The 27,613-nt window shown below is 39.3% G+C and overlaps 1 protein-coding gene across 3 annotated transcripts; it reads left to right on the top strand.

Annotated features, from left to right (window-relative positions):
• On the top strand, positions 1-27,313 carry LOC101015999 (oocyte-secreted protein 2). 3 transcript variants are annotated; one of them, XM_009185952.4, is made up of 9 exons: positions 1-1,594; positions 4,555-4,733; positions 5,742-5,845; positions 18,081-18,252; positions 19,690-19,827; positions 21,475-21,531; positions 24,153-24,311; positions 26,130-26,231; positions 26,759-27,313. In XM_009185952.4, the coding sequence occupies exons 1-9, from the start codon at positions 1,447-1,449 to the stop codon at positions 26,834-26,836; spliced, it is 1,137 nt and encodes a 378-aa protein (XP_009184216.4). In that variant the 5' UTR covers positions 1-1,446; the 3' UTR covers positions 26,837-27,313. The 3 variants fall into 3 exon arrangements, with proteins under 3 accessions (XP_009184216.4, XP_003909822.2, XP_003909824.2); XM_003909775.5 differs by lacking the exons at positions 1-1,594; positions 4,555-4,733; positions 5,742-5,845 and adding an exon at positions 11,426-13,454; XM_003909773.5 differs by lacking the exons at positions 18,081-18,252; positions 19,690-19,827; positions 21,475-21,531; ... (1 more) ...; positions 26,130-26,231; positions 26,759-27,313 and adding an exon at positions 8,227-9,374 and having other exon boundaries at positions 447-1,594.
• The last annotated feature ends 300 nt before the right edge of the window (positions 27,314-27,613 follow it).

A 27,613-nucleotide genomic window follows, 5' to 3' on the forward strand; every position in this document is an offset into this window, starting at 1 on the left:
ACTCTTTCACAGTAAAATTCTGTATTAAAATTGGAATTTCTGGAAAATGAACTTTGTTCATTCTGCGGCTTTGAGTAATCCTTGAAACATTGCATAAAATCCTGTTACTAACTGTGCTTCAAGACAGAGGAAATAGTCACATATTAGATATTTTTTGTACACTATTAACTTGAGTGAGACTGTTTACATTTGCTATGTCTTATTCACAATAAATTTACAGAGAATATATCTCCTTTTTACAGAGTATGAATAGGAGCCTTAACTTGTTTAACTAACTTTCTCAAACTTAAATACAAGAAACTGGCCAATGATTCCTTTTGAAACAATATTAGATGTTTTACATAGGCAAGACTTAAAGGCTGCATATGAAGTTAATAAATTTTAGACCCTGAAAATGTTCACAACATCAGAAAAATGTTTAAAAAAACAAAAGATGAAAAAATAATATGTAGACTTACCCTTCTCTTTCTCTAATACTCTTTCCCCATTGGTGGTTGGCGACTGGGTACTCCAGGCTTTCCTGAGGCAGAGCACTGTGTGGGTCACAGCTCTGGGAATCTCACTGTCCACAAGAGAATGTCATGTCAGAAATGGAAATCCTTCTTAAATACATAGGGAAGCTCTGTGTATGTAGTAATTTGACAGCAGATTGTAACATTGAAAATATAATTCAGAGATGACTAAAAACAATAATAGGCATTTAATTCAGCCTCTTTGAATTTTATTTACCGTTAGCCTTTGATTTTCAAGTATCCTTAAAACCACACAGTCACGTTCACGCCATGACTAACATTTTTTTAAAAATACAATAAAAATCTATGGCTGGAACTTTTATTCTCCTTGAGTATTGGAATGTATTATACATATAAACTTCTTATACCGATAAAGTTATGTATGTATATATATGCATATAAAATATTCTCTTGTCTCAGGTTTGAAATGACTAAAGTTACTAACACATTAATTTAGAAAGAACACAGATGGATTTGTCAACTTTCCTAACACCAATAGACCTGGCTTTCCTTTGGGTGCCTGTCTCTTCCTAGGGATTTATGTTCCTGGTCAAGTCACTTTCTCATTTCTGCTTTGCTTCTTCCAGCCAAACCCATAGAAATGAAGGAAATAGTCTTTTGATTTCAAGTATGAAAGATTTAGGCTGTTCTCATATTAGATGGAAACTTACAACACCTGAACGTTAGCTAGTAAGAACAGTTTCCTGTAATTTAGTATTTACTGGAAGCATTGTGTGCCATGCCATCCTCCTGATGTTTGTAGCAGGCCTTGTACAGACTGTTATCAAATAACACTTTTTTCTTGATATGTCTCTTTGAGCTTCAGTGTTTGGATAATCAAGAGAGTCTCAGCCTTTAGGTAGTTGACCCTGTGATAAGTACATCCTGTGAACTACCCAAATAAGGAGGAAAACGAAGGCAGCTGAGCCATGGGATGCCATATAAAAATCACTTAAACCAGTCGCCACTTCTTGTTTCCCGAGTCGTCCTGTGGTGGAGGTCTGCCCAGATGGTCTCCATGGCTTTAGAAGTCTTGATGCTCCTTGCTCTCTTGATCTGGACTGGTGCTGAGAACCTCCATGGTAAATAACAAGTTTTAGAGAATGCTTCCTTGAAGGAGTTAATCATAATGATCGCTTTCCATGCAGGCGTTTTACTCCCTGAAGAAATCCGATCTTATTCTAACTGGCTAGAAGAAGAAATGCTTTCAGGCCAGGTAGACTTGTGTCAATATACGGAGGATACATTTTCTCTTTCTGCCTCAATGTCCCGGTTCTCAGACTTTTATTTGTCTCTTTCTGTTTTGGTCTTCTATCTTGAGACTCATTTGCAGAGGTTCTTCAGGAATAGTCCTTGGCTCTCTTTCAGTCTAACGTTTCAAACCCACTGCGAATTACTGGTGCTTGATTGTATCATATTGTAAGGTACTCAGTTGCCTCTTAGCTGATCTTCCTGCTTCCAGACTCATGTTTTTGCTGGATGCTGATATTATTGCTGTTTTGTTCCCTTAAAAAGACTGCTCTGAACTTCACTCATGTTAAACTCATCAACGGTTCTGCAAAGTTAATAGAAGAAAGCTAAGTCAGCCAGTTGCTGTCTACAAGTTGATTCCAATGTATCTTTTCTGTTTTGCCTGGAATCCAAATGCTTGCCAGCTCCAAGGCCTGACTAAATGTAATCTGTAAAGTAGCATTTCAATATTACTTTTTATGTTCTTTACGGTTTCTTTTTGCAGACACCTCTCTTTTTTTAAAATTTGAAATGGAGTTTTTCTTTGAAACTGATATGTCAATTTCTTACCCTTTTGGCCTGTAACACCTTTGGAAGCGAAGACCACATATAGCTTCTGATGTTTTTCCATTTTACCTAAGATGAATTTTAAGAATGCCTAGATCAGTGCAGCTTACCACGTAACAGTTAATTATTGAAATGAACAGCACATGGAGAGAAAGAGCGACCATGAATTCTGGCTATCTAGGGTGGGTAGGGTGTTTAGTCCCTGTCTTTCATGAAGCCTGAGCAAAGGAAGATTCTGCTGCAGTGAAAGTATCTATGTGTGTTTCTCAGGCTTTTCTCAGCTATTTGAGAGAATGTCAAACTAAAACTCGAGTTTCTGGCCAGGCACGGTGGCTCACACCTGTAATCCTAGCACTTTGGGAAGCCTGGACGGGTGCATCACCAGAGGTCAGGAGTTTGAGACCAGCCTGGCCAACATAGTGAAATCCTGTCTCTACTAAAAATACAGAAAGTAGCCTGGTGTGGTGGTGGGCATCTGTAATCCCAGCTACTCGGGAGGCTCAGGCAGGAGAATCACTTGAACCCAGGAGGCAGAGCTTGCAGTGAGCTGAGATCACACCGCTGCACTCCAGCCTGGGTGACAGAGTGAGACTCCTTCTCAAAAAAAAAAAAAAAAAAAGCAAAACTCCATCTCAAAAACAAACAGGCCAGGCACAGTGACTCACGCCTGTAATCCCAGCAGTTTGGGAGGCCGAGGTGGGTGGATCACGAGGTCAGGAGATCGAGACCATCCTGGCTAACACGGTGAAACCCCGTCTCTACTAAAAATACAAAAAATTAGCCAGGCGTGGTGGCGGGCACCTATAGTCCCAGCTACTCGGGAGGCTGAGGCAGGAGAATGGCGTGAACCCGGGAGGCAGAGCTTGCAGTGAGCCGAGATCACACCACTGCACTCCAGCCTGGGCGACAGAGTGAGACTCCATCTCAGAAAAAAAAAAAAAAAAAAATACCCCAAAACTCGACTTTCTAAGGTTAGTGTGAAAAAAATGCAGTGAAATCATAAGTACGGGTTTTCTGTGTCCATGTCCACTTATCCTTTCCATCCATCTTTAATCTTAGCTGCTGGAATTTATTTTCCTTTAGGAAGGACCTTCCTGATCACCTTTCCTAGGTGATGTGAGAACAGTATTTCAAACACATAGAGAATCGTGATTTAAAGGTTATGAGGCAAGAACACTTGCCTCCTCTACTCCTTTTCTGAAATGTGCATTGTCTTACCTTGTTGATTTCTCTCTAAAGGCGGGACTTCCAAGCTCCAGTGGTGGTGGAGTCCTCTGTGGCCACTTGCTCATTAATAATATAAATATGTACTTCTTAATGCTGAAAAGACTCAGTTCCTCCAAATGAATCTATTGCAAATAATGATTATTATTGACTTACTGACGATTTTAATATAGAGGATAAAGATGGCTTTTACAACAAAACTTGCATGGGGCTAACATCCCAGATAAAGGGCTTTCTCTCTCTTTTTCCTTTTATGGCTGAGATTGTTTCTGGTACTGGCTGCTCTAGACATGAATTCTACTGTTCTAGAACCACCCTTTCTCCTCTTTCTCTTTCCAAAAAGTATACTGGGATGCTATCGCTTTTATTCTAATACACTGCAATTCACTTCTGCCCCCTATGTTTTGTCCTAAATAGATCACCCTCCATGGAATATAACTTATTTAGGAGAAATTAAGGGGCTATACAGTTATGCTTTTTTTTTTTTTTTTTCCTTTGGAGTCTCGCTCTGTCACCCAGGCCTGGAGTGCAATGGTGAGATCTCAGCTCACTGCAAGCTCCGCCTCCCGGGTTCACGCCATTCTCCTGCCTCAGCCTCCCGAGTAGCTGGGACTACAGGTGCCCGCCACCACACCCGACTAATTTTTTTGTATTTTTAGTAGAGACGGGGTTTTACCGTGTTAGCCAGAATGGATCTCGTGATCTGCCCACCTCCGCCTCCCAAAGTGCTGGGATTACAGGCATGAGCCACTGTGCCCGGCCCAGTTATGTTTTCTTACTCTTGCATGTTGATCTTCCCACCTCCCCCATGAAATTACTGGAATCTAGTTACTTGGGGACATAATTAGATATTTTGGAAAATAATCTTAATAATGTTTATAAGAAAACCTTTAAGCCATGGTTACCCTTGCCAGAGAAATAAATGCCTTTTATTTATCACAAAGGACAGAATTGACTATTCTTTGAACACTTTCTTAAGATAGACATACTTCTGATGCTTTTCATATGGTTCTTTCCACAGTGAAAATAAATTGCTCTCTGGACTGGTTGATGGTGTCAGTTATCCCACTTGCAGAAAGCAGAAATCTGTATATATTTGCGGATGAATTACATCTGGGAATGGGCTGCCCTGCAAATTGGATACATACATATGTATATGAGTTTATATATCTTGTTCATGATTGTGGCATCAGGACAAGGGTGAGAACAGTGATTGTTTGTAAAAATACTAAATGTTTTGTCAGACTTTCATGCCTAATATTAAAATTGTCTTTTAAAAATCTAATCCTTGCTTCTCATTGTAGTAATTTATAGGCAGAGGACAACGGAATTTCTCATTATTTCTCACTGAATATTGGGTCATTCTGTGTGCACAGGACCTTAGATCACAGATTTATAGACTGGCTAGTGAACTGATTCTAAGTTGCCTTTAGGCTACTACTATATTTTACTAAATATTAGCAGACTGCTTTAAATTTTATTTAATTCTTCTAATGTGGGAGGTCACCAATCTTGGGAAGCTCTATCATGTCCAATGTTAGGTAATTTGAAATCTCTCCATGTTCCATGAGGATTTGTGTCAACATATAGTGGATTTTCATTGAAATGAAATCTCTTGTTTGTTCTTCAGCTAGGCACAAATCCTAAACTGCGTTGTTATCCTGGGATATTATCTTCTCATAGATTCCCAAATTTAAACGATTTATATTCACACTACACAAATATTTTGGGCCAGTGACCAATGATAATGATCATTTTTGAATAAGGTATTTTATTTTAGAAATTAGGAACTCGGAGCTTCAGAAGGTGCTTTACCAAGTTTTCCTTGTTGGTGGTAGTTTAGATGCCAAACCGGGATGAATACTCTCCAAAGCTTGTGCTTTAAACCACTCTGTTATTTGACTTACAAATCACCTTTCTCAAAAGAACTGTTGGAAACCTTTTCATTAATGAATCATAAAGATGGCTATAAGTGGCAGTTTAAATTTGCTGCAATGAATTAAGACTGTTTTGTCCCCAGGCATTTTAAATTCACTCTTCGGGATAATGGTCCTCTTCTGTCCCAGTGAGTGGTCAGATCTTCATTTATACCTAAGAATGACACTAGCCATTTTTGAGATTGTGAATGTTTTTTACATCCTATTCATGTGTGTGTATTCCTCCTCTGTTACTCCAAATATCTTCCACTGAAATTTTGTGCTCTCCTAGGTCATTTCTGAGGAAACTCTCCTTTTTCAAACCGAGCTATACTTTACCCCAAGGAATATAGATCACAACCCCGAGGAAATCCATCTGGAGTGTTCTGCCTCTAGGTAAGTCCAGCAGATCTGTTTCCTTTGGAATGTTTTAGCTTTACCTTTGCTTATGAGAAGCTTCTGCAGAAGCATAGATTTTAGAGAATATAACACGATTCACCCATAATTGTTTTTTTTTTTTTTTTTTTTTTTTTTTTGAGACGGAGTCTCGCTCTGTCGCCCAGGCTGGAGTGCAGTGGCGCAATCTCGGCTCACTGCAAGCTCCACCTCCCGGGTTCACGCCATTCTCCCGCCTCAGCCTCCGAGTAGCTGGGACTACAGGCGCCCGCCACCACGCCCGGCTAGTTTTTTGTATTTTTAGTAGAGACGGGGTTTCACCATGTTAGCCAGGATGGTCTCGATCTCCTGACCTCGTGATCCACCCGCCTCGGCCTCCCAAAGTGCTGGGATTACAGGCTTGAGCCACCGCGCCCGGCCCTATTCACCCATAATTGTAAACAGAGCCCAAATTAGTATTTACACAAATATTTTAATGAATACTTTAAAATGTTTTCATATTTTAAATGCAATGTTTATTTTAGAATAAAAACATAGAGATTTATAATGGTCCTAACAGACAATCTAGTGTAACTAGGTCATTTTATAATAACTACAAAGCAGAGTCATTAAATACTCAGTCACCTTTAGTAAGTGATACAATTAAGCATTGATACTATCTTTCAATGTTTTGTCCTTTATAATATTTTTTTCTGATATATTTTATTGCTCAATTTCATCTTGTAAGAGTAAGTGGCTAAAAACGTAAGAAAACCAATCCTTCATTTGATGCTAACTCATGGAGAATTCATGAAGGAAGGGCTTATCAGCTTAATCATTAAATGTACTTTGCTTGCAATTTTGTGGAACTGAGATATTGAATCCTAAGAGCTTCGTGTGAACTTTGAGACTAAGTGGGAAGGTATCCTGATACACTTTTGTTTTTTAACCATGCCATTGAAATATTTACGTTTTATAAATCTGAGTGATGAATCTTGGAAACTATCTCAAACCACAGGACAAATTTTATCCTTGCTTAATATATGGAAATAGTTGACATCACAGTAAGAATTTTAGAGCTCAGCCAATGTGCAATGTCTTTTAATGTGATTATAGTACTTTTTTTCAGGGGGAGGCAGAATTTTTTTTTAAGTTTGGTACAACATACATAATATAAAATACATTTTAAGTGTACAGTTCAGTCCTATTCAGTTCAGAAGATATTTGGAGTAACAGAGGAGGAATACACACACGTGAATAGGATGTAAATGGCATTAAGTCCATTCACATTGTTAATACTTTTACTCGTCCCTTTAACTTATTTTCATAAAGGCTGAGGGTTTTAGTGATATTCTAGAAAGTAGTTGAACTCTAAATAGAAACTACCCCTTGATTCTCTGTCTCTCTCTCTCTCTCTGTCTCTGTCTCTGTCTCTCTGGTCTGTTCCTGTCTCTCTGGTCTGTCTCTCTGTCTCTCGATCTCTCTCTCGCTCTGCCTCTCTCTCGCTCTCTCTCTCGCTCTGCCTCTCTCTCGCTCTCTCTCTCGCTCTGCCTCTGTCTCTCTCACTCTGCCTCTGTCTCTCTCGCTCTGCCTCTCTCTGCCTGTCTCTGTCTGTCTCGCTCTGCCTCTGTCTCTCTTGCTCTGCCTCTGTCTGTCTGTCTCTCTGCCTGTCTCTGTCTCTGCCTGTCTTCCTGCTCTCTCCGTCTCCGTCTCTTTGTCTCTGTCTATCTTTCACACACATACATATGTTTTCAATTCTGTAACTACCCAATGCTTGGAGCAACACAGAGTTCTGATCTAATGCCCCAGAACTACTGCCTCTGTAGGCTACCAGAGTAATAATGATAAATAGATATTCCTATTTTGATAGTAAAATACTATGTTGCTTGAAACCTACTTTCCTTAAAAAAATGAAGACTTGGCCAACAAAGTTGTCTGTTTGGGTTTTGGGTGCGTGAATTTTGATGTTGTCGTCTCTCTCTCTCTCATATTCACTTACTCACTTTGACATATAGAACTTTGCCACTACCACAGTGGGTCAGATTAAGCCTTTGGTGGCTTTTACTTACTGTTCTTAGGACCCATTTGGCTGAGTCCGTTTTGCTGGGTACATTGGCACTCTTCTAATGCAAGCATCACAAGTTATCTAAGACCATTCATCTTTGCACTCCATGTTTGATGCAGAAATCATGGGGAGACTATCTGGAATTAGCTCTTTTGTAAGTCTATCTGTTCAAATCCTATACCAAGAGTCCACGAGGATCTAGAAGGCGTAGTATGCTGGCTCTATGCCACACTCCTGAATGACTATTCTGAAAATGATCATGATATTAAACAGCGGTAAAACTGACTTGATCCCAAGTGTGCCAACACTATCTGCTTTCTGTTTCCCTTTTCTTTAGGAAATCAGTGTGGCTTACACCAGTTTCTACTGAGAATGAAATAAAATTGGATCCTAGTCCTTTTATTGCTGACTTTCAGACAACAGCAGAAGAGTTAGGATTATTATCTTCTAGTCAAACTTGCTCTGAGCTAAACGAGAAATGGAAACTTGAAGCTGGTATTATGTATTTTGCAGGAAAACAGTTTTGTTTTTTCATAGCAAAAATATAGTTGGTGTATATCTCTTCTTAAGTCTCTGGTTTCTAAAAACCCTACTTCAGTAAAGGTCCTGATTAGTTGATTAGTGAATGTGTATTTCTAAATATTTGTATTCAGTAGGGATATGGCTTATTAATTTAACATTATTAGGTAATTCATATTATACATTTAAGTTTTTTTCTGTTCTGTGTAGAAGATTCAGAAATATGTCTTCAATGACAATGACTTGATCTAATTGATGTGAACCTCCAATAAATATGTTCTAATATTTTTCAGGAAGAATAAAGAATAGAGAGAGACATTTAAATGTGCAGGAGGCAAAACTTTGAGCATAGTGTAAAATTTAACATATTAACTCTCATGAAAGGCAAAACCCTTTTATGTGCAGATATTTTAATTCATGTAGGCTTTCCTATTAATCAGTAAAGTTGAATCCTAACAATAATGCAATGTGACTACCTATTTAGATTATTCCAGAAGTAAATTCAATTTATTTTCTAGAGCTCAAATAGCCACTCCCTTAACTGAAATTTGATGTTAGGTTTTCCTTTTTCCTCAGAATGTTTCTTCCACACTCAAAATGATTGGTTGAGTTGGTTAAGCAAAGAGTTATCCTGCCACCTAAAAGCATTCATTAAATGATTATTTATTAACACTTACTTTATACAGCTTCCTTTCTTTAAACAGGGAGTCTATATGTGTAATATATCCAAAAATACTTCTAATTTTGGTAGATTTCTTATATCAAGGGTGAAAACTGAACTGTGCCGTTGGCTATTCAATAGTTTGTTGAATGTATGTTTTGGATGCTACATCCTCCTGGAAGCAAATTTTACCAAGATATTGGTTATTATTATTTTTACTTAAAGTGATACTATTCCATTTTGAATAAAATGCTGCCTATAGCTGTTTACTTGTCAAATAAAGAATTTGAACCTGTCATAGTGAACATCTGTCTTTGGCAGTTAATATGCAGCTAAGAGGTAATACTTCTATGGGACTTCCTAAGTGTCAGAATATGGTACAAGTACATTGCGATAAATTATTTAATCTTCTTAAAGAGAGAAAGATATCACTATTACCCCAGTTTTACAGATAAGCAAACAAACAGAGGTTAAATCATTTGCCTGAATCATACAACTTGTTGGTGTTGGTTCAAGATTTAAAATCGGGCAATCTGCCTCTAGATCTGTCTCTATACTCTCTCTTTGTACATTAGCCACTATACTCTACTGCTTGGAATCTTCCTAAGTTGCTGAACTTTAGTTCTCTAGGAAACAATTGCTATTCAAGCAGTTACACAACTCTCAATAAAACTTAAAATTGAGCAATAGTGTTTCTCTTGAACATGGATATAAAATTATTTTATATAAACCGATTTGAGAGAATATTGGGCAGGTGAATGTTTGCTAAAAACAAAGTAAATTATTGAGTGTGAGGTAATACATATGTGCAAGATAAAGAGTGATGATGTGGCTGTATTTTAGAAGGGTGGCTCTAAAACCTCTTCTCTTCGTTTTCTTCTCTTTTTTTTTTTTAACAAATTATGATTTACACATACTTGTATCTATCTGCTACAATGTGATGTTTCAATACATGTATAAATCACGTAATGAGTACTTAGCATATCTGTCGCCTTAAACATTATTTCTTTTAGTGAGAACATTCAAAATCCTCTCTTCTAGCCATTTTGAAATATATAATACAATTATTTTTAATTTTCATCATCCTACTATGCAATAAAACACCAGAACTTATTCCTCCTAACTCTAGCTTTGTTGACCCATCCCTCAGCATCCCTCAGCATCCCTCAGCATCCCTCCTCCTCCCCTCCCATTCCCGCCCCTCCTCATCTTCTGGTAACCACTATTCTACTTATTTCTACCTATGAGTGAGGTCATGTGGTACTTCACTCTAGTCAGAATGGCTACTATCAAAAAATCAAAAGATAAGTGTTGGCAAGGATGTAGAAAAAAAGGCATCCTTACATACTACTGGTGGGAATGTAAGTTAGTACAACTGCTATGGAAAACTTTATGGAGGTTTCTCAAAAAATTAAAAATAGAACTACAGTATGCTCCGGCAATCCCATTATTGGGTATATATCTAAAGGAAATGAAATCAGTATGTCAAAGAACAATCTGTACTCCCATGTCCACTGCAGCACTCCTCACAATGGCCAAGATATGGAGTCAGCCCCAGCATCCATCAACAAACAAAATGTGGTGTACATACACAAGGAATACTATTCAGCCTTTAAAAAGGATAAAATCCTGCCATTTCATTTTGTAGGCGATGCTCAGAAAGAGGAAGTAATTCGTCTTAAATTCACATAAACATTTAAGAATTAAGCCAGGCCGGGCGCAGTGGCTCATGCCTGTAATCCCAGCAGTTTGGGAGGCCAAGGCAGGCGGATCATGAGGTCAGGAGATCAAGACCATCCTGGCCAACCTGGTGAAACCCCATCTCTACTGAAAACACAAAAATTAGCCGGGCGTTGTGGTGTGCGCCGGTAGTCCCAGCTACTTGGGAGGCTGAGGCAGGAGAATTGCTTGAACCCAGGGGTGGAGGTTGCAGTGAGCTGAGATTGTGCTACTGCGCTCCAGCCTGGTGACAGAGTGAGACTCTGTCTCAAAAAATAATAATAAAAATAAAAATAGTTTTTAGGTATTTATTTTACCTTTTTCTCCCCTCCGCTTCAATGAGGTACAATCAGATAAACACATTCTAGGGATCTTTTTGCGTACTTAAAGTTTGTTAGGAGACCTTAAATGTTCTCTCCACCACCCCAAAAAAAAAAAAAAAAAAGATGACTATGTGATCTGATGGGTAGATTAATTATCTGCTTTGTGGTAATGACTCCACAAATACACACGTGTCAAAACATCATGTTGCCCATGGTAAGTATATTAAATTTTTATTTGTGACTCTTCCTTTGAAAGTGGTTTCTCAACAATCATCCTCTCTCTAAGGAACTGAAGAAAGACTCCAATCATTTTTATTGCTTATTTTGAACTCATGTGAAGATCTTAGTTCCTGAGACCTTTACATGGATTCTGTCATTCGAACTTTCTACCCCAAAGTGGAAACTATGGTCTTCAATTTACAAATGGGAGAACTGCAGTCTTAGAGTTTAAGTGACTTCCTTTCATGGCTTTTTCTATAGCTCTAAATTCAAAACGAGCACGTTGAAAGCATCCACTGTTTCCTTCTTCAGATTTCTTTCTCTTCTTCACTGAAGGCATTTTCTTGTTATCTCTTTCTTCTTCAGTATTCCATTTGCAATGGTTCTGGCTAAAACGGGGAGGGAAGGATCTTATTTTTACCACCTTCCTTTTGGCTATTTCCTTCTGACTTCTGCCTCCGTCTTCTCTTTCCTCAGTCCCTTCCTTCGCTCCTAAACGTAGACGCTGGAGAGCCGCTGCCCTAGGGCTCAGGTGCCAGCTCTCCCAGCAGAGCGCCTGTGCAGACATTTTCCAGCAGCTGGGCCCCCGCTCATTTCATATTCACAATCTCTGCCCCACACACTATGCTTTGGTCTTGGTGTCTGGCCCTCTTTCTCTTTCCTGTGATCAGGTCCCCACTAATGCTCCTGTTTGTAGGACTAGGACCTCGCTTTCCTTGCTGTGAACATTCCTCTCTGTCTCCCAGACTCCCCTGGGGCATGGATCAGGGGCTGTGCCCTCATTCTGGGCCTTTCTCTCAGGCCTGGCCCTGTGACCTTCATAAGGATTGTGGTTTGAATCTTCACGTTACCTACTTCCTTACTCCCTGTCACTTGGCTCTGATCTTTCTATCACCTATTTTAGAACATTTATTTAGGATAAGTGTATAATCTGGCCACTTCTGAAGCTGAAAGGAGGCCGGGCGCGATGGCTCACGCCTGTAATCCCAGCACTTTGGGAGGCTGAGGTGGGTGGATCACCTGAGGTCAGGAGTTCGAGACCAGCCTGACCAATATGGTGAAACCCTGTCTCTACTAAAAATACAAAAATTAGCTGGGTGTGGTGGCGCATGCCTGTAGTTACAGCTATTCGGGAGGTGGGAACAGTAGAATTGCTTGCAGGAGGCGGAGGTTGCAGTAAGCCAAAATCGCACCATTGCACTCCAGCCTGCGCGACAGAGAGAGACACCATCTCAACAAACAAACAAACAACAAAAAACCAAAAAGAAACTGAAAGGAGGGGTTTTAACAATCATATTAGGATAACTGGCACACTTCGGGCTTCACCACTGTACAAAAGAGAGATTTTGCACAGGGCTTTTCCAGTTAAATTTTAGGAAAGCTGGGTAACATTTCTATACCATAGTTTTCTCTACCATAACATTGGGTTAATAGTAATACCTGGGTCCTGGGTTATTGTGAGGATGAAATGAATTAACATATGTAAAGCATTTAGAACAGTGACCTGTACGTAGTAATCATTTAATACATTTAAATAATAATTAGCATTATTATTATATCTGTGATATTGGCAAAGTAACCTCTCTAAGCATGTGAGAATTGAATGTCATCATGCATATAAGGTACATAGCACTGTTGCTGGCACATCATGTAAAAGAAGTACCAGGGTGACCACCTCCCTCCTCCAGATGCTTCTCTGACGGTGTGACTTTATCTCTTCTTGCTATGCAACTAGCTCTGTTCTACCTCCATCCCACAACCTCTTCCCACTTGTAACCCATATTTGTTGCTTGTATTTCCTGTTCCAACAAGGTGTTAAGCAACATCTGAAAGCCGGAAGACAGTTACCTCTCACGCCAGTTTCCTAATCATCACTAAGCCCTTGGGAAACGCAATGGATCAGCGAGGCCCCAGATGCAGATGTGATTAGCACACTGGTCAGTCAGGCCGCAAAACATTTTCACCGAGTCCTCTAAAGTGTTGCATAAGGTAAAGATAACGTTAAGTCTGTGGAGGCTTCCGTTATCGGGAAAAGATGCTGTAGCGATCTTTTCTGAGTGTCTTCTACTTGCGACAAACTGGACTTGGGAGGAAAGCAGTCTGCCAAAGCCTGAAGCCTCCAAGGTATAGATTCCCTCTCCATAGACATTCCCCTTTCTTTCGCATCTTTTGTTAAAATGCCTCCCAGTGGACTACTGGGGATATCTGCAAAGGTCTCTGGTTGGTTGCTGTGCTGAGGTTTGGAACATTTAACTGTGAGCATGGCTTCTCTTTAGGATGTGATGATTCCTTTGGGGCCATGATAGAAAGTGTTAGACATAATAATACAGCAATTTCTTTGGGAAAATGTGGGTATGGATATACACACAGGCACACACACCTCTTAGATACATTAATCCCACTGGCTGCACCTGAGTTTGTCTGCCAGCTCTGACAATGAGGGGTGGTCTGGATATGCCTGAAGTATGGGGTCTGCAAAGTGCATTTTAGCATAGCTCAGGGGACAGTAGAGTGTAATGATAACTCGAGGTGGATTGCCAGGTTCTGATTTTTAGCTTCTCAAATTGCTGGCTGTGTGGGCTTGGGAAAGCTACTTAACTTCTTTGTTCCTCAGCTTCTTCGTCTGTTAGATGGAAAGGATCTTAACAGTAGTACCCATTCATCTGCTGTTGTGAGAACTAAATTAGTAAACATGAGTAAAGCCCTAGAACAAATGTCTGCCATATACTAAGAGCTGGAGAGCTGAACTTAACTGGTAGTTTCCTAGAAAATCTACATTTCTCTGATTTTTTTTTTTTTTTTTTTTTTTTTTTTTTTTGGTGACAGAACCTTGCTCTGTTGCCCAGGCTGGAGTGCAGTGGTGCCATCTCAGCTCACTGCAACCTCTGCCTCACAGGTTTAAACAATTCTCCTGCCTCAGCCTCCTGAGTAGCTGGATTACAGGCACGTGCTGTCACAACTGGCTAATTTTTTGTGTTTTTAGTAGAGACAGGGTTTCACCATGTTAGCCAGGATGATCTCAATCTCCCGACCTCATGATCCTCCTGACTGCGTGATCCTCCAGCCTCGGCCTCCCAAAAGTGCTGGGATTACAGGCGTGAGCCACTGCACCTGGACCATTTCTCTGATTTTTTTTTTTTTAACAAATAGATAACTGATTTCACCAAATTTTAGAAAACATAGCTTGTTTCACCTGAAGGCTGAAAATTCTCCCTGATTATTTTGATTATTTGAAACAAATCAAGTTAAATAATTTGGTTAGATATTTGGTCCCTTCAGAAACGCTCTTGGAGTTTCTTGGGATGAGAGGCTCCAGTGCTTGCAGAGGTATTTTCCATTATCATTTATCAGGATGGCTACCTGGGACTGGACCGAAAGTCTGGTTACTGATTGAACATGTGTTAACTGCTTGCCATCTGATGATTCTGAGCTAGGCACTGGAGTTGCAGTGATGAGTAGACAACAAGGTAACAGGTAAGTATCCAGGCAATTAACGCTCAGGCTGATTAAGTGGTATGAGAAGGAAAGTTGAGGAAATTCTGAGAGCAAACAAAAGGGGTGCATGCTTCTTCCAGACTTGGCCAGGACTAAAAACAATGTCCTGAAAGTATGACATGTGGGCTGAAAATCAGTCTGGAAGGGCCGAGCGCAGTGACTCATGCCTGTAATCCCAGCACTTTGGGAGGCCGAGGTGGGAGGATCACCTGAGGTCAGGAGTTCAAGACCAGCCTGGCCAACATGGTAAAACCCCATCTCTACCAAAAGTACAAAAATTAGCTGGGTGTGGTGGTGCACACCTGTAATCCCAGCTACTTGGGAGGCTGAGGCAGGATAATAGCTTGAACCTGGGAGGCAGAAGCTGCAGTGAGCCAAGATTGGGCCGCTGCACTCCAGCCTGGGAGACAGAGCAAGACTCCATCGCAAAAAAAAAAATCAGGGCCGGGCGCGGTGGCTCAAGCCTGTAATCCCAGCACTTTGGGAGGCCGAGACGGGCGGATCACGAGGTCAGGAGATCGAGACCATCCTGGCGAACACGGTGAAACCCCGTCTCTACTAAAAAATACAAAAAACTAGCCGGGCGAGGCGGCGGGCGCCTGTAGTCCCAGCTACTCGGGAGGCTGAGGCAGGAGAATGGCGTAAACGCGGGGGGCGGAGCGTGCAGTGAGCTGAGATCCGGGCACCACACCCAAACCCCGGCGAAAAAACCAAAAAAAAAAAAAAAAAAAAAAAATCAGTCTGGAAGGAGAGCAGAAATTATCCAGGTGAAGCTTGAGGGGACTTGTCTTTCAGGAATAGTGGGATAGCACAGAGGATTGAAGACATTTGTGGACTTGGAACTTCTGAAGGAAGACAAATCAATAAAACAAGGCTGGATGGAATTTTGAGATAGGGAGCGGTGAGGGGTGAGGCAGGAGACACAGGAGAGAGATTATCTGGTCATAAGGCAGCAACACTCTCCATATTGCATGCATCTTAGTTCATTAGATATTTAATCCAAAATACATACAAATTTCCAGGTGGATAAATTTGAAGTCTTGGCTTTTTGGCTATTCTTATTTATACTTCTTGCAGATAATTACATTAGAAACTCATTCATATAGAGTTTGCTTTAAGCTTTATTGATCTTCCCTCGCTCTTGGGTTCTGTGCAGTGTTGAACATGGGAGGTTAAGGGCTCCTTGTCATTTCACATTTATCCATATTTAAATACATAGAGAATGTAATTTAATCTTAGCATGAAAATCAATATTGGTAGGAAACTTTGATGAGGAGTATTGGTAGGAAAATTTTATGACATTTATAATAAATGTTTTATCAGTATTGGTAGGGAACTTTTATGAACTTTTATAGCAATTCCCAGTGTAATAATAAAACATGACCTGACTCTCACTTTAAGTCAGTGCTTAGTAAATCTGTCATCACACTTAAATGAGGGTCATACATGCCCCCCGAACAGAGTATCAGAAAGGTAAACATCCTGGAAGTGGCATGTACTTAGTTTAACAAAAAAATTAAGTTACTAGAAAAATGAATCTGGTATATAGTTTATAACAAAAAGTAGAAATTAAGATACAATTCTTTACTTTCTTTTTTTAATTAAAAGCTTTTATTTTAGGTTAGGGATACATGTGCAAGTTCATTATATAGGTAAGTTCGTGCCACAGAGCTGTGTTGTGCAGATTGTCACCCAGGTACTAAGCCTAGTACCCAATAGTTATTTTTCCTGATCTCCTCCCTCCTCTCTCTGATAATCTCCAGTGTGTGTTCCCCTCTACGTGTCCATTTGTTCTTATCATTTAGCTCCCACTTATAAGTGAGAATATGTGGTATTTGGTTTTCTGTTCCTGCATTAGCTTTCTAAGGATAATGGCTTCCACCTTCATCCATGTTCCTGCAAAAGACATGATCTCATTCCTTTTTATGGCTGCATAGTATTCCATGGTGTGTATGTACCACGCTTTCTTCATCCAGTCTACAACTGATGGACATTTAGGTTGATTCTATGTCTTTGCTATTGTGAATAGTGCTGCAATGAACATTCACGTGCATGTGTCTTTATGGTAGAATGATTTATATTACTATCTTATTCTTAACCCAATCAATAGTTTTGGCAGAATACAGCATCATTTCATGTGTTTATGGTTCATCTCATGCCATGTCCCTCATCACTTACAAAAGCATATAAGCATTTTGCAACTATTTCATCTTGGAGGGTACTATGAATTAGGAAGTTACATTGCCCAACATTCAGAAGCCCAAAGTAAGCATTATGTGTATACTTTAGTGATACATATTTTTTAGCTGTAATGATTGAGGTGGTTGTTTTGTGACTCTTATATACAAACTTGAAGTCCTTTTTGTCAGAAGGCAGAGTATAAGTTAAAAGTTGATACCATCTGTTCATAGGTTAAGAATCCCGTACATTATCAAAGTCAACTCTTCCAATGTTAATATCAAATTAAAATTACTCCCATTTTTACAGAAGTGAAAACTGAGGTTCCCACTATAAGGCCATGCAACTAGTAAATGATGAAATCTGGATTTGAATTTGGATCTTCCATAGTGCTTAAACTCTATCATGCTATGTTGATACTCAGAAAGATATCTTCTATATAGTGCTATATAATGTAATGATTTGAAAAATATTGGACCTCAGAGTAGAATGTTTTTAGTAGAATCTGAAATGATTTATAAGCTATATGAGTTTGGGTAAGTTTCTCAATCTCTCTATACCTCAATTTTTTTTCATCTGTGAAATGGGAATAATAATAATAATATTATAACAGGATTAAATATATTAATACATTCACAGCATCTAGACAGTCCCTGGCATATAGTAATAAGTACTAAATAAATGACACCTACTATTATTACTGGAATCTGGCTAAAGCCGTTATTCTTATAAAGAGACCACTGCTCAGAGGAACCACATGTCTGGTTACCCTCGGCTGATTTGAAGAAAGGCAGGGACTATATATTAGTACATGCAAAATGAGAAAGAAATTGCTCTTTACCATTCCAAAGTTGAGTGAAGTACCAAGGCCTACTACAATGACCCGTTGAGGTCTACTACTCCAAGGCAAGACAGCATTGAATATTGTACAAACTCTGTTACACTGCCCTGGTGTCCCATTTGTGGAGAGTCATCTTAACGTATGGACAGAATTGAACCCTTCTGGAACACTCAAAATTTTAGTAGCTAGTGGAAAAAGGGAAAGCATGAAGCCTTTGGATTTCTTTTCTATTACAGCGATAAACAACCCCCAATGGCCTCCCACGTAGTCGATAATGCAGAACTGGGGTCAACCTCTGCCCATGGTACCCCAGGCAGGGAGGCGGGACCAGACCAGCTGAATAATTCTGTCTACCGGCCCATTGATGGATCACAAGATTATCAGAAAGGAAAATTACAAGTTCTTGGGGTAAGTCAGCCTTAGTTTAAACATTGATTTAAGAGGGAAGAAAATAAATACAGTTGACCTGTGAACAATGTGTGTTTGAACTGTGAGGATTCCCTTACACGTGGATTTCTTCCACCTCTGTTTGCCATCCCGAGACAGCAAGAACAACTGCTACTCTCCCTCTCCTTCCTCAGTCTATTCAACATGAAGAGGATGAGAATGAAGACTTTTATAATAATCTACTTCCACTTAATGAATAGTAAATACATTTTCTCTTTCTTATGATTTCCTTAATAACGTTTTTAGTTTCTCTAGCTTATTGTATATAACATGTCACATGCAAAATAGGTGATAATCGACTGTTTATGTTAATAGTAAGGCTTCTGGTCAACAGTAGGCTATTAGTAGTTAAGTTTTTGGGAAGTCAAAAGTTATATGTGGATTTTCAACCACGAAGGGTGTGGGCATTCCAAACCCCAATGTTGTTCAAGAGCCAACTGTATCATGAGGAAAACCTTGCTTATGCTGAGAAGGAGGAAATTCTGAGTTATTTATAACTGAGTTAATGAAGAATTGGAGAAAAGACAGGGACTTATTACAGGTCTGGGGAGCAGAAATGCAGAGGCATTCTTTAATGGTAGAAAACATCAAGCCTTGGAGAGCATTCCAAGACCCTTCATTTTTGGTTTTCTGCCTTTTGACCAGTCATTTTAGGAGCCTGAGCTCTATGAGGCTTATATTTTATATTTGAAATTTAAAAATTGGGTTGAGAGGCCAGGCACAGTGGCTCATACCTGTAATCCCAGCACTTTGGGAGGCCAAGGTGGGAGGGTCAGGACGAGGTCAGGAGATGGAGACCATCTTGGCCAACACGGTGAAACTGCTTCTTTACTAAAAACACAAAAATTAGCTGGGTGTGGTGGCAGGTGCCTGTAATCCCAGCTACTCGGGAGGCTGAGGCACGAGAATTACTTGAACCCAGGAGGCGAAGTTTGCAGTGAGCCAATATCGCGCCACTGCAGTCCAGCCTGGCAACAGAGCGAGACTCTGTTTTAAAAAGAAAAAAAAAATGGGTTGAGAGAAAGGCTGAGTACGATATGGTTTATCCTCTGTCTGCCTTCATCATGTTATGGCCCGAAAGCATGCCGGGAAGAGACTTTGACTCCGTCTACCTTACCTGCCATGTCTCCTTTACTCTCCTGCCACTTTCCGAGAGGAGTTCATGAGAATGAACAGAAATGTGGGGGAGAGGTGAAGATGAAAGGCTGCCACTGGAATTGGTGCGGATAGTGTGGGACAAAACACTCTTTCAGATAAGCTCTGGTTCTGTTAATTTAGGCTTGACACTTTAACCATTTCAAGCACCGACATCTCCTTGCTGAGAAAAATTAAAATGGTCTATTTTCAGTGTCCACTTTAGTATATGACTGTTAAGCCTTTTTCCCCTTCTTCTTTCAGGCCATCCAGATCCTGAATGCAGCAATGATTCTGGCTTTCGGTGTCTTTCTGGGTTCCTTGCAATACCTGTTCTACCTCCAAAGGCACTTCTTTTTATTCACCTTCTACACAGGCTACCCATTTTGGGGTGCTCTGTTTGTGAGTATTCATACTCCCCTGGCTGTGTGTTATTTCTTAGATACCACTGCTGGAGATGTGTTTGATGACAAAAGTATTGTTTGTAGGTTATTGGAAGGTTGCAGGCTGTGGTTTTGATTTGCAATTCTTGAACAACCAATTAGAAACAAGGAACTCTTTTTTTAAATTTTTTAATTAAATTAATTTATTAATTTATTTTTTGAGACAGTGTCTTGATCTGTTGTCCAGGCTGGAGTGCAGTGGCATGATCTCTGCCCACTGCAACCTCTGCCTCCCCAGTTCAAGTGATTCTCTTGCCTCAGTCTCCCGAGTGGCTGGGATTACAGGCATGCACCACCATGCCCAGCTAATTTTTGTTTTTGTATTTTTAGTAGATATGGGGTTTCACCATGTTTCCCAGGATGGTCTGGAACTCCTGACCACAAGTGGTCCTCCAGGCTTGGCTTTCCAAAATGCTGGATTTGCGAGGCGTGAGCCCTGATGCCCAGCCAAAACCTCTTTCTGATTAAGAGAAATCACATCTACCAAGTACAAATGAAGTTCTAAAAATTATCTTATATCTATGTGCTACATTTATAGATACTTTAAAAATTGAATGAAAAATGGGTATTGATGAATTGCCTTGTGGTGCAGCAGAGAGTCCTGGCTTGAGAGTTAAGAAATTTGTCTGCTGATTACTGTCTCAAAATCGGAAGAATCATTTCCACTATCTGGGTCAACATGTAATCAGAAAAAATCGGGGTGATTTTAAAATGTATTCATTCAGCTTTGATTATTTGATTATTACTTCCCTGATAGTTCAGTTTTTTAAAGGTGAATGATATGTTTGTTGGTCATTTGTATATCTTCTTTTGAGAATTGTCTATTCATGTCCTTAACCCATTTTTTGATGGAATTGTTTGTTTATGTTTTGGTGATTTGTTTGAGTTCACTGCAGATTCTGGATATTAGTCCTTTGTCATATGTATAGATTGTGAAGATAGTCTCCCAGTCTGTGGATTGTCTGTTTACTCTGCTGACTGTTCCTTTTGCTGTGCAAAAGCTCCTTAGTTTAATTAGGTCCCAGCTATTAATCTTTGATTTTATTTCGTTTGTTTTTGGGTTCTTGGTCATGAAATCCTTGTGTAAGCCATTATCCTAAGTGAAGTAACTCAGGAGTGGAAAATCAAACATCTTATGTTCTCACTTATAAGTGGGAGCTAAACTATGAGGATGCAAAGGCATAAGAATGACACAATGGACTTTGGGGACTCAGGGGGAAAAGGTGGGAAGGAGGTAAGGGATAAAAGGCTACAAATTGTGTGCAGTGTATACTGTCGGGGTGGTGGGTACACCAAAATCTCACAAATTACCACTAAAGAACTTATCCATGTAACCAAACACCACCTGTTCCCCAATAACGTATGGAAATTAAAAAAAATTAAAAAAAAAATAAGATGAATAAAACTCATTGCATGGAAAGACAAAATAAATGAATAAATAAATAAAATGAGCAACATCAAGTACAATTTTGCGTCCTAGGATGTGAATTTTAAAAAGGAGGTTTGTATGACTGTTGCTGGATATCTGCTAATTGAGGGAGGGCCAAGAAGAAAATGGTTGAGACTTAATATTCCTTTATCTGTTTTACTTCCTATTTTCAAACAGTTTTGTAGTTCAGGAACCTTGTCTGTTGTAGCAGGGAGAAAACCCACAAGAACATGGGTAAGTAGCACTTCCGCTTTCTCTATGATCAGAGGAGTGGAAATATGTTATGCATAAATGGTAGGAGAGTAGGGGTCCATGAATACAACTGAGACACTGAGTATCATTTACTGCACGAAAAATTAGTTTTCTTAACGTATTCAGATGGTAGGTAAACAGAAGATCACATACATTGTGAGGATGCATTCCTAGGATGCTTGCTCTGAATATTGGTGAACCTGAAGTTTAGAAAAAGTCTTACTGATTTTTATGTGTTGTCACGTTTGACCAATTCTACTTATTTGGAAGTAAGAACTCCCACCACTAACTAGTTTCACAACTGAAAGTCCAAACTTCTATTCCTAAACAACTGCTAAGTCTCTATGATGTGTTCTTAGTGAGTCATGTAGCCACTGATACTCCACTTTCCTACTCCATTCATTCACTTTCCCTCCTCCATGGATAGCTATTTTACCATTTTATTCTGTCCTCAAACACCAATCCTGCTTCTCTCATCCGTACTCTCTGCTGATGATTTTTCTGTCTCTTCTGAGAAAACTGAAGCCATTAGAAGATAATTTTCAGACCTCCACTACTTAATGGACTAGATCTATACCAATATATTTTTTCTTTTAGCCTCTTACCATAGGAAAATTTTGTGATTTTCTTTAAAGCTGATCTCCCTACTTGAGTATAAGATTCCATTCTTTTTTTCCCCATACAAGTGCATCAATTTAATTTGTGTCTCTCGCTATATATATACATTTTGACAGAGTCTCACTCTGTCACCCAGGTGGGAGTGCAGTGGTGTGGTCATAGCTCACTACAGCCTCCACCTTCTGGGACTCATGTGATCCTCCCACCTCAGCCTCTTGCATAGCTGGGACTACAGGTGTTTGCCACCATGCCTGGCTAATTTTTATCTTTTTTTTTTTGGTAGAGACAGGATCTTGCCATGTTGCCCAGGCTGGTCTCAAAATCCTGGGCTCAAGCAGTCCTCCTGCCTCAGCCTCCCAAAAGGCTGGGGTTACAGGCACGAGTTACCTTGCCCAGTCTTTAATCAGCATGTAAACATCCAGTTACTGTTCTCAACATAAAAACAAAACAAAACAAGAAAACCTTGACATTATTTCTCTCTGCTAGGGACAGGCACCATTCATATTTCTTTCTGTAGTTAAACTCCTTCAAAGGAATCATCATGTTCTTTCTCTAATTTCTATCTACCGGTTTCAATTAAACCCACTTCAGTAAGGCTTCATTTTATTCCCTACTATCTTCTGTAACCGCTGTCTTTAAGACCACTGAAAACTTCCACCCTGCTAAAACAATGGTCAACTCTTGATCCTCATCTAACTTAACCTATGAGTAGCATTTAGCATAGTTAGTCTCCCACTCCTCCTTTCAGGAATTTCCTCACTTGGCTTCCAGCATACATTGCTTGGCTGGTTTTCCTCCCATCTTTTGGTTTTTCCATCTCAGTCTCCTTTCCTGGTTCCTCTCCTCCTCTCTGACCTTTTAATGTTCTGGTCCCCAGAGCTGAATTCTTTGCCACCTACTCTTCTCAATCTATATGTACTTCTTCTGTGATCTTACACATCCTTATGACTTCATATAACATCTATATGCCCACAACTCTGAAATAAGTATTTCCAGCCCAGATGTCTCCCCTGATCATCAGACTGGCATGTAAATATCCAAAACTCAACTCCCAGTCTTCTTCCTCAAACCTTCTCCTCGTGTCAGTTGATGGGAACATCATCCTTCTAGATTCCCAGACCAAACACCTTAGAATAACCCTGAGTCTTCTTTCTGTCACAATCCTGAATCCTACTTTTCAGCAAATAATGCTGGCTCTACTTTCAAGCTATTAATATATCCGATTTTGACCTTTTCTCATCTTTCTATTGATGACATTTCATCCAATCCACCTTGTCTCTCCTAATCGGGCTTCTAGCTTTTATCATTGAACTTCTCTTTGCCTTGCTGGAAACAGTGATCCCTTGAAACCATAAAGCCAAGTATATCATTTATTTGCTCCAAATCCTTCATTGGCTTTGTATTTTTCTTAGAGTTAGAAACAAGGTTCTTTTCATGATCTGCAGAGCCCTACATGTTTTGGCTCTCGGTTAACTTTCCTTCTTCTTCATTTCCTAATATTGCCTTCGTGCCTCCAACACCCTTGGCCCCCTTGCTTCCCTAGAAGATTCTGGCCTCAGGACTTTGAGTGTTTCCCTAATTGCAAGGATATTCCCCCAGATAGACTCTTGGCTGGCACCCACAGCTCTTTCATGCCTCTCCCCAGTGTCATTTCTGTTTAATATCAAGAACCCCCGCTCCTCTCTTTGGATTCCCAGATTCTCCTTATCCCATTCTGTTAGCCCCTAGTACTTAATCATTTTCAAAAATATTATGTAATTTACCTATTAGTATGTTTACTTTTCTCTTTGTTTTTATTGCTAGAATATAAGCTCCATGGAGGGTGGGGGACAAAAATCTTTCTTTGGTCACTGATGTTTGCCTGGCATCTAGGATATCAATGGGTGTGTAAACGATATTCAATTAATGTTTGTTTCAATGACTTGTTGCCAAAGGAATGAAGTATGTGCTGCATATATTAATTGAAAATTCTTATTCTTTTTTAGATACAAAGCAGTTTTGGAATGAACATTGCCAGTGCTACAATTACACTAGTGGGGATTGTTTATCTCTCAATAAATTTAGCAGTTAATATCCAGTTATTAAAGAGTTGTCAGTCTTCAATGTCACCGGATCTATGCAATTACATGGGCTCCATATCAAATGTATGTTTCTGAAAAATGTGTATAATTATAAAACATTTCAAACAATCCAGAATGTACAGAAAAATAATATATCAGGTAGCGTGCTGCCATAATTTGAATTTTGTTTGTTTGTTTGTTTGAGATGGAGTCTCGCTCTGTCGCCCAGGCTGGAGTGCAGTGGCCAGATCTCAGCTCACTGCAAGCTTCGCCTCCTGGGTTCACACCATTCTCCTGCCTCAGCCTCCCCTGTAGCTGGGGCTAGAGGCACCTGCCACCTCGCCCGGCTAATTTTTTGTATTTTTTTAGTAGAAATGGGGTTTCACTGTGTTAGCCAGGATGGTCTTGATCTCCTGACCTCAGGATCTGCCCGCCTCAGCCTCCCAAAATGCTGGGATTACGGGCGTGAGCCACCGCGCCCGGCCCATAATTTGAATCTTAGGTCTGCCGCCTGTTTGCTTTATAATGAAGGTCAAATTAGATAATCCCTTGAGTTTTCTCACTTTTGAAATGAGATAACAATAGTACCCATCTCATAGGATTGATGTGAGTATTTAATAAGTTAACATATGATAAGCAATTAAAACAAGGCTTAGCGTATCATGTTACACAATTATTAATATTACTATGACTACTACTATTACACTCCCCAGAGAGATTTTTTTTTAAGTTTCATTTCATAGCTCCTTGCTTAATAAAACAAACTTGAGAGATTTACAACTTTCTCTGCAATCTGGAATGTTCAAATAATGACTTGAAGTTTTGAAGGACTGCACTTTAGAATGAAATGAACATGGTGTTTTCAAAGGAAAGCTTTTTATTAATCTTACCAATTTTTTAAAAATTTGTGTTTCAGAATTCTTCCTCTTCCGAGGTCTACTTAGAAGTTAATATTTTCCTTTGGAATTATCCATTTCATCCCAATGATCTATGAACCGTTAATTACAGACCCACTGCTAAGCTTCCTGTTTTCTTTTTATTATTATTATTATACTCTAAGTTCTAGGGTACATGTGCCCAACGTGCAGGTTTTTTACATGTGTATACATGTGCCGTGTTGGTGTGCTGCACCCATTAACTCGTCATTTACATTAGGTATTTCTCTTAATGCTATCCCTCCCCCATCCCCACACCCCAAGACAGGCCCAGTGTATGATGTTCACCGCCTTGTGTACAAGTGTTCTCATTGTTCAATTCCCACCTATGAGTGAGACACTACTTATGGAAGTTTGTGTTCTCATTTTCTTTATTATATTTTTAATGATCTAAATTTATATTTGTCAGAGTCTGATTTTTCTGTGAATTTGGTGGTATTTTTCCTCCAGGGATATATTATTTGGTTGCTTCTGGGTGCCTCAGGAATAATGGTAGAATCACTAGCCCAATAATTTTATTTTGTGTTTATATCAGCGTAGTGTTTTAGTTTCTAGGGATAATGTAAATGCCTAAACCCCTAAGAAGTGCTACTAATGAAATCGTGGAAGAGTCATTTTTGTTCATTTTCCTAAACTGCCTACTCCTCTCCTTAGTTTACTACTATTCAAATTGGAAGATGTTAGTGATAGTGTCAGAATTTTGTTTCTACAGCTTCTTCCCCCTGTAGCTACTTCATATGGGTTGACATAGAAATGTGACACATCTTTCTCTTCAGAGAAAATGTTTTCATGCTTTTAGATTGAGATACTATCTCTTCTACAGTATTATGTGTGTTTGTGTCTTTAATTTATGGTTCACTTTGTTCCACTTTATGGGAGGGAGATGTTGTAGTCTGGTTTCCTGCTGACATTTTTTTTCCCTCTGGATGTTGCCACTGGGTTTGATATAAGGCATCATATCCCCTAGGGCATGGTGTCTCTACTGCTGATTCTCACCTCGCTGGAATTGTGCGTAACCACCTCTACCTTCGCCATGTTGTGCAAAGCAAACTGCTGTAATTCAAGGGAGGTGAGATTTTTCAAATGAGTAATCATCCACATGGTCTCAAAGCCTCCCTGTAGGGTTTGAAGCTGTTTCTGACTCTTAGAAATAAACTTTTATGTGGTAATGACTTGTGGAGTTCCTGGAATTAGAGATTTATGAATTTTAGAGGTAGAATGAAGGGTAGAAAAGAATTTAGATGTGAAAATGCAAGAGGAAATACTGTACTTAATATATGAACATACTTTCTTATACAGTTGGAATTAAGTGAAATTATTTTCTTATAACTTGTGACTTTCTACTTGTAGGACCTAGGGAAAATTAATAATTCTTTCTAAATTTTAGATATATTAACTGTAAGATGAAAATAATATTTTCATTCTCTTCTAATGTTTGTTGTGAGGACTGTGTATATAATCTTTACAGCATCTGGCACAGTAATCATCAATGAATGGATTTTTTATTGTTGATGATTATGATGATAACAGGAAAGGATGGGAGAAGAAGGAGATAATGATCCTGTTCTTGGACATTAATGTTGTTTTATTTTCTAGGACATTTCCTCACCTCCCAATTCTGTGGAATCAAGAATACCTCCTTATGAAAATAATTCTGAGAGCATGAATATTTGACCTTAAATCTCCAGTGACTCAGAGCTTCACCCACAAACTCGGGAGAACGTGAGCCAGTCTCTAAAGCTCAATCCTTCTATCACGGCACCAATCACAAGAACCTTGGATGACTCTATCCTTTCTCTCCTAACTATAAATCCTATTTGTGTGTTGTCGGTATGGAAGGACAGATACATTTCTTTAGGCATTCTTGGATATTTGTAACTTCCATGATCATTATTCCAAAGTTGTTTCCAGAAATTGCTTCTATTTCTTCTTACCCACCTACTCCATTGCTTTATGAGGTTTAAGGAAGGAAGGCAGTATAATCCCTATTTAATATATTTTTTCTAAAATCCAACTTCTGACCACCCAGTCGGAAGACAAAGGAGACATTTTTTCCATTACAGAGAAATGCTTTTTGACTTTAACATCAGCATTACAAAAAGTGTCAAATAAAAAATTACCATCATTATCATTAAAATATTTTCACTTTTTATTTGATGAATGAAATTTATTTGAAATTAGTTAATTAAATAAATTTAAAAATTTATTTGAAAAAAATTTTCATTAAAATAAATTTGAGATGAGAGGGTTAAGGCTCAGGGATTTTGTTTTATTTCAGTGAACTGCTGGAACTCACACATGCCCTGACATGTAAATGATGATTTATGTTGGTGAGTCTGACAGCAAGCCCAAATGTGTTCTTCAAAGGACAATGGGAAACTGTAAAGTAGAGAAGTAAAGAACAAGGCCTTTAGAATCTGCCACATCTGGGTTCAAATTCTGAAACCATCA

This window comes from Papio anubis, chromosome 12 (assembly GCF_008728515.1).
Source record: "Papio anubis isolate 15944 chromosome 12, Panubis1.0, whole genome shotgun sequence".
NCBI classification, from domain to species: Eukaryota; Metazoa; Chordata; class Mammalia; order Primates; family Cercopithecidae; genus Papio; species Papio anubis.